Source organism: Megalobrama amblycephala, linkage group LG24 (assembly GCF_018812025.1).
Source record: "Megalobrama amblycephala isolate DHTTF-2021 linkage group LG24, ASM1881202v1, whole genome shotgun sequence".
Classification (NCBI taxonomy): Eukaryota; Metazoa; Chordata; class Actinopteri; order Cypriniformes; family Xenocyprididae; genus Megalobrama; species Megalobrama amblycephala.
In genome coordinates this window covers 8,765,220-8,777,393 of record NC_063067.1, presented here as the reverse complement: position 1 = coordinate 8,777,393, position 12,174 = coordinate 8,765,220, and the positions used below count along the sequence as shown (strand labels likewise).

At 37.4% G+C, this 12,174-nt stretch overlaps 1 protein-coding gene across 1 annotated transcript; it reads right to left on the bottom strand.

The window, feature by feature from the left end:
• Positions 1-3,828: 3,828 nt before the first annotated feature.
• On the bottom strand, positions 3,829-9,633 carry igfbp6b (insulin-like growth factor binding protein 6b). The gene is made up of 4 exons (XM_048179248.1): positions 8,102-9,633; positions 7,197-7,231; positions 6,607-6,726; positions 3,829-5,303 (listed from the first exon to the last, which is right to left on the bottom strand). Exons 1-4 carry the CDS (start codon positions 8,469-8,471, stop codon positions 5,190-5,192), a joined length of 639 nt encoding a protein of 212 aa, XP_048035205.1. The 5' UTR covers positions 8,472-9,633; the 3' UTR covers positions 3,829-5,189.
• Positions 9,634-12,174: the final 2,541 nt, after the last annotated feature.

Sequence of the window (12,174 nt, the reverse complement as noted above, 5' to 3'; positions counted from 1 at the left end):
TGATTAAATTTATTATTGATACAGTATTTGTTATTACAAGTCCAAATCAATCTCCAATTAATACTCCTAAAATACTAATTCCAAAAGTATTTATTACAAAATGTTTCAGGGCAATGAATCAAATGTCTGAAAATGTATTATTGCATATTACACACTGTTTAACAAGAAAAAAAATCTGTAACATAATCGCAAAGAAGAATGCAAAGAAACACTTTAATATAAAGGAAAACAAACACTTCAAACGATACTGGACAAAGAACTAAGGTGAACTCAAGGCTGATGAACAAACAGGACAATCAATGTAGAAACAGAACAGGTGTGGGGAACTGATTAACCACCATAACCGAATAACTGACAACCAATCAAACAAAATGAGAACAAAGGAAACAGGAACTAGAATTAAACCAAAACAAGGAATACATGTTACAACCTGCTGGTATTGCATCAAATAAAATTAGATATTGGAATGTCTTTAAAAATTCAGTACATGTAAATAAATAGCCCTCACATTTATTGAATATAATTTTTTTTAACCCAATTGTTGTAGAAGATATATATACATATATATATATATATATATATATATATATATGTTGTATACATTTTGTATATAAGAAGTCAACATAAAAGAGCCTGAAAGTTGGATAACTGAATGGGGAGTTTGTTAACCTCTTCTTAATATCTTAATGCTTAATATAATGTTTAATCCAGTTGAAACTTGAAAATTGTATTAGAAGTAAGCAGTGAAAGATTTGACTACGTAGGGTGAGAATACGAAATACGCGGTTGTGCTTGATTAAAGTGTGCAAAACAAAAACTGAGCCAGGACATGATTATTACCCTATAGCAGGGATGGACAACTCCGGTCCTGGAGGGCCAGTGTCCAGCAGAGTTTAGCTCCAACCCTAATCAAACACACCTGAACCAGCTAATCAAGGTCTTTAGGATTAGTAGAAAGTTATAGGCAAGTGAGTTTTTATCAGGGATGGAGATAAACTCTGCAGGACACTGGCCCTCCAGGACCGGAGTTGTCCATCCCTGCCCTATAGTGTAAATGCTGATTATATTTGGGTTCTAAATTACTTATTTAAAGTCAGAGTAAGAGTAAAAAAATAATTAGTCTTTTATGAGTTAACATGAGTTTACATAAAGCTAAAAACATAGTCATAAACTTCGCACTTCATTGTTTGCATAGATTAGATAACAATAAACAGTGTATATAAATGACAGGGACAATTGTAAGAGGTAGAGACACAATGTAAATGAGTATAGATAAATATATCCAAACAAATAAACAGTATAAACAGACAAAAACATACATACAAAATGACAAGGGCATAAATATAGAATGAAAGATAAGATACAGAGATATATACAGACACAAGGTAGTGCAGAGTGAAATAATAGTGCAGTTGTCACAGTCGTGTTCAGGCAGGAAGACGAAGACAGACGGAAGTTCAAAACACTCCATGTTTAAAAACTCCAAGCACAGAACGCGCATAGTGTGTACGCGTGCAGCACAATTTTTCTAACCGCAAAGAACAATGTAGACTGAAGGCGCTTTGCACGTGCGCATTGAATAGTTTTTGCACTAATTTAGTTTGTCCACAAGGTGTCAGCACTTAAACGGGCTGTTGTTTCAGTCTGAAAGGGTTCACCCAAAAATGAAAATTCTGTCATTTATTAGTTACCCTCATGCTGTTCCACACCCGTAAGACCTTCGTTAATCTTCGGAACACAAATTAAGGTATTTTAGTTGAAATCCGATGGCTCTATGAGGCCTCCATAGGGAGCAATGACATTTCCTCTCTCAAGATCCATAAAGGTACTAAAAACATATTTAAATCGGTTCATGTGAGTACAGTGGTTCAATATTAATATTATAAAGCGACGAGAATATTTTTTGTGCGCCAAAAAACCCCCCAAAATAACGACTTATTTAGTGATGGCCGATTTCAAAACAATGCTTCAGGAAGCATCGGATCATAAATGAATCAGTGTATCGAATCTGCTGTTCGGAGCGCCAAAGTCACATGACAGTTGGCAGTTTGACACGCGATCTGAATCATGATTCGATACACTGATTCATTTATGCTCCGATGCTTCCTGAAGCCGTATTAAATCGGCCATCACTAAATAAGTCGTTTTTTTTTTTTTTTTGGCGCACCAAAAATATTCTCGTCGCTTTATAATATTAATATTGAACCACTGTACTCACATGAACTGATTTAAATATGTTTTAGTACCTTTATGGATCTTGAGAGAGGAAGTGTCATTGCTCCCTATGCAGGCCTCACTGAGCCATCGGATTTCAACTAAAATATCTTAATTTGTTTTCTGAAGATTTACGGGTGTGGAACGGCATGAGGGTAAGTAATAAATGACAGAATTTTCATTTTTGGGTGAACTAACCCTAGAAAAAAAAGGAGAAGACGGAACAAGAGTAACAACAAACACAATAGCCATTGTATTGTAACCATTTGAGCGAAAAAGACTAGACAAGCATGAATCTCTCTAGTGCGCATGTGTCGAGCACTTGTGTTCGCGAACGCTATCAAAGGCTCGAGACTGCGCGCTGCAGTGTTCTCAGCGATTTTTTTTTTCTCAGCAATATGCTTGTTGTTTCTCTGAGTTTTATATGCTTGTTGTTTCTCGCGTTTTATATACTTAATAAAACACACATCTTACCGCGACTTTGATTGCCTGATAAGGCAGCGAGGCATCAAGTCAGCTGCCTAGGTTTTCGGTTGCAGCCAATGACTTCCAGTCACTGGAATGAAACCTCGAATCGTAGGGCGATTTGCCATGATTGAAGGAGGAACTCGAACCATAATACATCCTAAAACCTGTATAACAACGCGTGAAATATCACTCAGAGGACTGTATGACATAGCAACGCCCTGACAACCACCCACGCCATCGTTAAGGCAACTGTTGCACAGGTAAAATCTACTCACATTTTCCTAAAAGCTGATATAGTTAGTCTATTTATTATTTATAAGATGCCAAAATAGCATTTTCAATATAGTTTCCCTAGCAATAGCAGACCTAGTCTTTGCAGTAGGCCTAGTCTTTTGAAAAGTAGTCTTTTTTAAAATCCCGTTTGATGCCGCTGCTCAAATCTTCAGTTTTAAGAATTTAAATAACTCTTGTTTTTTATGTCATTAATGTATCTGGGTAGAAATGTCATTTAGGCCCATATTATTTGCCAATATCACCCTTTGCAGAATCTTTATTTTGGCCTGAATAATACATGCATACAAAACCGTTGCTTACGTGACAGTGCGATTAAAGTGATGCAAAGTAGGACATGATGAAAGCACAGACATATGCTAAATTCTGCTATAGGCTATGTTGTTACCTTGGAAACAAGCATATGGATTGTTGTGTGAGTATACATGTGCATGAATCTGTCTTGGCACAAAAGCTCCAGCACTCCAGCACACAGCAAATATTTAGTCTTTCCTTTTTATTATGAGAATTAGACTGTATAAATAACATATGTAGCTTCCTGGCTGATATAACAAGATATTATACCATGATGATGATGATGATGATGATAATGATGATGCATACAGTTATTCTTAGTAAGCAAAATCTGCTCTAGGCTCACAGAAATGCACAGTCACCATAGCTCATTTGTAATAGACATTTGTATGACCATATGGCTGTATTTTTGCAGCCAGCAGCAGCATCTGCTCTCTCTTTTTGCCTTTGCTAATTCATCACTTATGTTTATTTATATCATCTATTTATGGTTTGATAGTATTTTTCACATTTAATTTCATGCAAGTGAGTTTCTAAATGAGATTCTGCAAAGAGTCAGTCTTTATATTAACATATGCATTTATTTTTCTCTGTATCTGTTTTTTTTTTTTTTTTTTGTCTCAGTTCTTGCACACCTTATTTTTTTTTTTTTTTGCAATGGGTTTCTTTTCAAGGGCCCACAACTACTGGCACATATATTGATACAACAAAATCATTGAGGTACATTGCTCAGACATTATTTTGTGCACTTTTTTTTCCTCAATGCATTGTGGGAATGAGAAAACAGAGTTCTGAACAAAATACCCAGCATACAATCTGAAATATTGAAAATTAAGCGATATAGTAACACTTTCCAATACTGAAGGATCAACATAAATAATGAAACAAATGTGACATGAAATAATAATAATAATAATAATAATAATAATAAAAAAAACACATGTACAGCAGTAAATGCTCTCTAAAGGGTGTTTAAATTGTGTTTTTGTTTTTAATCCCTTTGCATGGGGTCACCAACGTATGGCACTCACTCACTTAGTGAATAAAATAAGCTCTGTTTTGACAATGAAAAACTGCTGACAATATAAAAATACATGGCATTGTAGTTCATTAAATAAATCAACAATTTATATATATTTATATTCATATATTTATATATATATATAAAATAGCAAATTGAAATATATAAAAATATGCCTAACAACTTCTCAGAAAAGGTAACAGCCATCAGCATTCAAGAATATTCCACCTCATGACACAACCAACCACAATAACCTCACTTATGTACAAATAATCCACGACGCGTGTTTGTAGTCAGGGTGTCGTATGAACGAAAAAGGAGTACTTTCCGAATGTGCACATTATGATAGAGTTTAGATGTCGATTACATGACAATGTGTACAAGTCCTCGAGGAAAGTATTCAAGGAAATTTAGTAATGCTCCAGAATAAATTAGACGAGAAAGTAAATTCCGTTTTCTTAAGTATAGTTTAGTCAGTGTTTCATTGGAGAAGGGGAGAGGGGATGGATTTAACAGTATAGCTATCTCTCTCTCTCTCACACACACACACACACACACACACACACACACACACACACACACACACACACACACACACATACAAGAAGTTGCATTATAGGGCAAGGAATTAAAGATTTCTCTAACAGCTGACCTATCTCGACTTAAGCTCATGTGGTGTAGTGGTCATTATTTCTGTGTGCTGATGCTGTCTGTTCATGATGGTCGAGTTTATGGCAGTGAACGTGCTCTGGACGTTCTGAGTGAGGGCCCGATCCCATGTGAAGTGGTTTATCCCTGGTGTGTCCTGGTCAGGCAGTGTCTTGCACCGAGCTGAAGTCATCCCCTCTCCCTGTACCCCTCCTCTTCCTCCAGGCTCAGAGCTGTGGGGCCGTCGCTCCCCTCACTCTCCATCACATGGTAAAATACCATCCTCCCCGGCACGTGGCGGCACGGTGGTGCCCATCTCGTCGACGCACCAGCAGGAGCCGCGCTGCATGCCCTTAGAGGACCGACACTGCAAGACAACAGGAGATTGTTCTGTTATGTCATTTTTCTGTGCTTTACTACCTTTTTATGCACCGTCAATTGACCGACATTCGCAACACACTGCGGCTCATAATAGTGATGAGATATCCAAAAATCACATGATCAAAACCAAGAAGGAAAAAAGTAATAATAATAATGATAATTATTTTTAAAATGTATACAAATATTATATTACCACTAGTGATTGAAAAAAAAATAGTTATGGTTGAACTTTAAACAAAATTATATATGAGCGCTAGTGGATAAAAAATTGTTATTGTTAAACTTTATATAAAAATATATATGACTACTAGTGAAAATAAATAGTTATGGTTCTATATATGTGTATGTGTGTGTGGGTGTGTGTGTATATATATATATATATATATATATATACACACATTTATTTATTTAAAAATAAATATATAACAAAAAATTAATATATATATATATCTATTATAAAAAATATATTTTTGTGTGTGTGTGTGTGTGTGTATATATATATATATATATCAAAATAAAGTAAACTGTGACATATTACCCAAAAATTCTTCATACAGTGGACTACCAGTAAAATTGATAAAAATTTGGGACCAAAAATTATTCGGACACTTTGACCTGACCATTGTTTGCTTAAGTGTTATCTGACATAATTAAGATTATTTTTTTCTGACACAGTTTAACTCTGAGATCTTGTCATATTTTATTACCTTTTTTAAACTATAGTGAATAAACTGTATTAATTAATGAAATATTCAAGGTGTCTGAATACATTTTGGTTTGACTGTATATATATATATATATATATATATATATATATATATATATATATATATATATATATATGTCCACCAGTGAATGAAAAAAAATATTATTGTTAAACTTAATACAAAATTATACCACTATATATATATATATATATATATATATATATATATATATATATATATATATATATATGTCTAGTAGTAAATAAATAATAGTTAAGGTTAAACTTGAAACAAAATTATATATGATCACTAGTGAATGAAAATAAATGTAATTAACTAGGAATACAAATGTTATACTAAATAATTCATATCAGCAAACATAAAGGAAACATGACAGTCTTAGTTCTTCAATGAGTCTCTTAGGATGTACACAATCCATAATATAAATTCATTTAGTCTCTTTGATATCCTTCAGATATCAAAACTTCCTCCTCTGTTCATTTATTAAAACTAAAGCAGCAAAATCAGATTCTGAACTTCCACAAGGTCAACAAATACCTGCTTAATTTAGTCAACCAATACCTGCTTTTTCCTGTAGAACCCACGCGTGTCACAGTTCGGGATGTAGATGTCACGATCAGACTGGAAAATGGTGAGCTCGAGACCTCGCAAGACAGTGTTGAGCAGCTTACGACATGGAGCCTGGTGAGGAAATGTCGAAAAATGTTTGGAATACTGCATATCATATCATATGTATAATCCTTGGAGGTATTTTTATCATTCCATTCTATATTTTGCCAATATTTTTTATTTTTTTTCAAAGCACAACCCAGAGTTACACAAAGAAGATGGGTGTAATATGTAATAAAATCATAAAATAAGACTCAGATTTTCAGGATTACAGAATGTTTACAGAAAGTTCCATTTAAATTATACAGCCACAATCTGACCTGTCTGGAATATTTAACAAAATTAGATGCAATAGCGCCAATTCTTTGAAATAAAATGTTTTTAGCAGAATGTTTTGAGCATAATTCATATAAAACATAACTAAAAATAAAACATAATTAACCCTATTCCAGTCGTTTTTTTTGCTTTTTTTTGTTTTTTTCATGCTCAATTGAGATAGTAAGCATTCATTTTAGAAGTCAAAAACCAAAGAATAGACTCACCTTTTCTATTTCACCACTGTGTGAAGGATGTGCCCCTGTTTAAAAAAAAAAAAGGGGGGGGGGGTATCAATACTGAAATATGACTGCATTTTTGAGAGAAAGATATTGCAAACAGTGATTTGATTGAATGAATATATTTGGCTGTACTTTAAGAGTATATGTTGCTTTATTTGGGTTACTTGAACTGTAAAACCCCCACATTTTTAGGCAATTGATCCTCAAATCGTGCATGAATAGACAATATAGGCTCTCTTAAATTGTAATGACCTAAAGTAAACAGTAGATGGAGACATGAAATGACACTGTCAGAATGTGGGTGACACTCACATTTACTCAAGATCACACACACACACACACACACACACACTACTCTCGCTCTTTATCTCCTCTGTTTCTCTTCTGAATAGTTCTGATGCCCATATGCATGACATACCTGCACAATTGCACATACTGCCACACAAGAACACACACACAGACACACATCTGCACTTAAATATTACCCTTGGACATTCATACACATGACCATTATTACAAGTCATCTTCATCATGCTCATTTATGACGTGTGAAAGCCTCAAATCACAGAAATGCTTTTACACCTTACAGGAATTTACAGCCATCACATGCAAACCAGCAGCTATTCCTGGCACTTTATGCACATGTCCTTGGTTCAGTTACAGTTTTGTCATCCTACCAAGCCTCTGATATGGACACTGCAGCACAGCGGCTTGCCAGCACATCCGTGGAACCTGAAATGCATCCTCGAGCTATCTTGCCGTGGCACTTAAAGCAGATTACCCCTCGCATTTTCTCACCGCATGCGGCACGGTGCGACGGCGTTGAAAAAGAGCACGCCGGGAACAAGGAGGAAGGGACCGCAAAGGCATCCGCTGGCTGAAACTCTTACCTGTGGGGCGGGGCTTCTCGGTGGGACTCGTCCTGCTCTGTTTGGCGCAGAAGCCTCTGCCCTGCAGCAGAGCCTGAAGGGGGCTGGGTTCACGCGGAGGGGGCACGCAGCGAAGCCCCTTGGCACAGCTCAGGGTGTACACACCACAGGGCTCCCCCAACGCCAACATGGTCGTGCTGGCCGACCCGGCCGGGTCCCTGGAGGCCCGGCCCGTGCCCGAGGATTGCCCGTCTTTGCAGGTCAGGCAGTTTTTGTGGGGGCCCAAACGACCCGCCAGAGACCAGGATCCACAGTGGACGATCAGCAACAGGACAACGGGTGTCAAGTTGGAAAGGAAAGACATCTTGCGTCTGGGTCTCAGGTTCTCCATGATCGGTTCTGTCGTACGTGGCTGATGCTATTTCTGGAAGTCTGTTTCTTTTTCCCCTCTCTGTTTCTTTGCTCGCTCTTCAGCTTTGCTTGGTGAGGCTGCGAGCCGGGAGTCCCCTGCAGTGCCAGAGGATACAAACCAAGAACGAGTGAGAAACGGCAAGCAGCGGCTTTTAAAGATCTGAAAGGCGGTGATAGAGAGCGAGAGGGAGAGAGCACAGTTATGACACCTTCAGGGGCTGGGACTGAGAGAGAGAGAGAGAGAGAGAGAGAGAGAGAGATGTGTAAGGGGGGGTGGAAAGAGAGAGAGAGAGATTATTTTTCCTTTTAGAAATCATCAAGCACTGATCCAGCTTTCCCTCACCCATTATTGTATCTGGAAACATTCCTTTGCCCAGGATACTTACTCTGGCTATGATGGATACTTTTTCTGCATCATCTATGAAAATGTTAGAGCATTCTAGTAATCTTTTCCATGGTAACAATGAAGGCGAGGGATTCCAGTTTTCTGGTGATTACACGCGAATACAGTAATTTGCTTGTGGGAGAGTCGCTCCATTAACCCTGTTGCTTCTAGGAATGCTAAAAAGCTCGGCCACGTCGTAGAATTCAAGCTTTTTAATGTAGCATTGTAGTATTAGTCTTTTTTTAATGTTTTTATGATCTTTTGAATGCATAAAAACTACTTATTAAAGTCGTAATGAAACTGAACTGAATTAGCGACAGGTCTTCCGGATTGTGACATATTATTGAAATGTATGGAGAGGATTTGGTTCTGTGCATGGGTTGTTGATTGGATGTTGGCTTGTGGGTGTTGCACTCAAAAATGGGAGCAGATTAATGTGAACTTGTTGGGGCGGGGTTTAACCATGACGAAATGTTTGGAGAAGTCCGGCATATGTCACCAGAGAGAAGTCTGTCGGAAGGTCCAATTTTGATTAAGCATTACGAAGCCAAAAAGTAAAAAAGACAAGAAACATATTCATGGATCAAACATTCAAAATCTGCTTGTTAAGTCTGACATCACGCATCACAGTTTCTGGGTCCAAACACTCTATCAGGTGCCAAAGCAAAGAACAAATGGAGCTAATATACACTCACTGTGTAACTTACTGATAAATTATGATCCACACCATTATCTCCGTACCGAAATGCCAGATGTCCAGACTGTGTTTCATCTGAAAGGGTTAGTTCACCCAAAAATGAAAATTCTGTCATTAATTACTCACCCTCATGTCGTTCCACACCCATAAGACCTTCGTTCATCTTCAGAACACAAATTAAGATATTTTGTCATGAAATCCAAGAGTTTTTTTTATACCCCATAGAAAGCAACATAATTACCACACTCAAGGTCCAGAAAAGTAGTGAAGATCGTTAAAACAGTCGACGTGACTGCAGTGGTTCAACCTTAATAATGAAGCGACGAGAATACTTTTTGTGCGCCAAAACAAAAATAACAACTTAATTCAACAAATTCGTCTCATCCCTGTCATTCTCCTACGCTATTTTGAGCGGCACGACGCATGCATGTGATGCTCACGCAGGAGCCGCCCAATACTGAGCCGGCGTTCGGACGAAGAACCTGGAAGTGCTGAATGTAAACAATGTAGGAGAATGACAGGGGAGAGAAGAAATTGTTGAATAAAGTCGTTATTTTTTTGTTTTTGCGCACAAAAAGTATTCTCGTTGCTTCATAACATTAAGGTTGAACCACTGCAGTCACATTGACTTTTAATGATTTCTTTACTACCTCTCTGGACTTCGAATGACAGTAATTACGCTGCTTTCTATGGGAGATTAAAAAAAAAATCTTAATTTGTGATCTGAAGATGAATGAATGTCTTACGGGTGTGGAACGACATGAGGGTGAGTAATTAATGACAGAATTTTCATTTTTGGGTTAACTAACCCTTTAATTGTTCAAATATAAAGTGTGATATGAAAATATATAGACTTTTAATTTTACGCCGACTCTAAGTGTATGTGAACTCAAAAAGGCACCTGCATCATGTTGCATTATGATGGAGCGATTCAAACCAAGGGAGATTCTGCCACTTAAAGGTGCCCTAGAACAATTTTTCACAAGATGTAATATAAGTCTAAGGTGTCCCCTGAATGTGTCTGTGAAGTTTCAGCTCAAAATACCCCATAGATTTTTTTAAATTAATTTTTTTAACTGCCTATTTTGGGGCATCATTAAATATCCGCCGATTCAGGCTGTGGCTCCTTTAAATCGCGCGCTCCCTGCCCCCGAGCTCTCGACTATAAAACAGTGCATAAACAAAGTTCACACAGCTAATATAACCTTCAAATGGATCTTTACAAGATGTCTGTCATGCATACTGCATGCATGCGTCGGATCATGTGAGTATAGTATTAATTTGGATGTTTACATTTGATTCTGAATGAGTTTGATAGTGCTCCGTGGCTAAAGCTAACATTACACACTGTTGGAGAGATTTATAAAGAATGAAGTTGTGTTTATGAATTATACAGACTGCAAGTGTTTAAAAACGAAAATAGCGACGGCTCTCTTGTCTCCGTGAATACAGTAAGAAACGATTTAACCACATTTAACAGTACATTAGCAACATGCTAACGAAACATTTATAAAGATCATTTGCAAATATCACTAAAAATATCATGTAATCATGGATCATGTCAGTTATTATTGCTCCATCTGCCATTTTTCGCTATTGTTCTTGTTTGCTTACCTAGTCTGATGATTCAGCTGTGCACAGATCCAGACGTTAATACTGGCTGCCCTTGTGTAATGCCTTGAACATGGGCTGGTATATGCAAATATTGGGGTCATACATATTACATAGGGCACCTTTAATGGTTTATTTTGGAGAAGGGACCATCTGGATAATTGGAGCAGTGTTTTCACTGGAATGTATAAAAGACAGTTAATAATGCAATCCATCAGCCTACTCAACCAGATAAATCTGATCTCTATGGAGGACTTCATAAAGCTCTAGTTGTCCATTGGCCCAGATACCATTAATCGAGAGTTTATGAGTTGTCATTTAGTGCAGAGATGTCACAGAGTGCTTTCGCATACCGTGGCCAAGATTTATACCAACTATTTATATCATCAGGATGCACCAAACAGATGTGTCTGATGGGGTCTCTTACATGCAAAAGGCTGCTTTTAGGTCACACCCAGCTGGAGGGGTCCCATAAGGACAGAGCTGTGTTTATTTTGCTGTTGTCATGAAGCAGGATGGAAGTTAAGATGTCAAAGATGGGCTGGTATGAGAGCAGAATGCAAACAGGATTTAGATGATTATCTTATGGTATTGACATGTGTGGTCATAGTTCTTCTTAAAACAAACATGTTTGCCTTCACAGTCTCTGTTTTTGCTGTGGAATAGTTCTCTTTATCGGTTACGAGTAGCATTGAACGATCCTGACATGATAGGCCTACTATAGTTATTCAACTTCTGGAAACCACAAAAGGTTGGAGCATTCCTTGTTTGGATAGATGTCGACTGGTTGATGTTCTCTTATTAGAGTTGATTAGTCTTGGCAAAGAACGCAAAAATCACCTGCCGTCTGACATTCCCATCTGCGCCACAGCACGGCCCCGGTTCTTTGTTTCCACATGTTCTGGCTGGAGAATGTTCCAAGAAGCTTGCCAAACCGATGGGGTCTCTCTGTTTCCAAATTCACCAGATTACACGGTTTTCCTCCTCATC

Bases quoted from the DNA above. Each gene is read 5' to 3' on its own strand.
- igfbp6b (XM_048179248.1), bottom strand. From the start codon at position 8,471: ATGGAGAACCTGAGACCCAGACGCAAGATGTCTTTCCTTTCCAACTTG. The intron at 7,232-8,101 runs GTAAGAGTTTCA...TTTTTTAAACAG, and splicing joins CGAGAAGCCCCGCCCCACAG to GGGCACATCCTTCACACAGT. The intron at 5,304-6,606 runs GTATTGGTTGAC...GTTGTCTTGCAG, and splicing joins GGTTCTACAGGAAAAAGCAG to TGTCGGTCCTCTAAGGGCAT.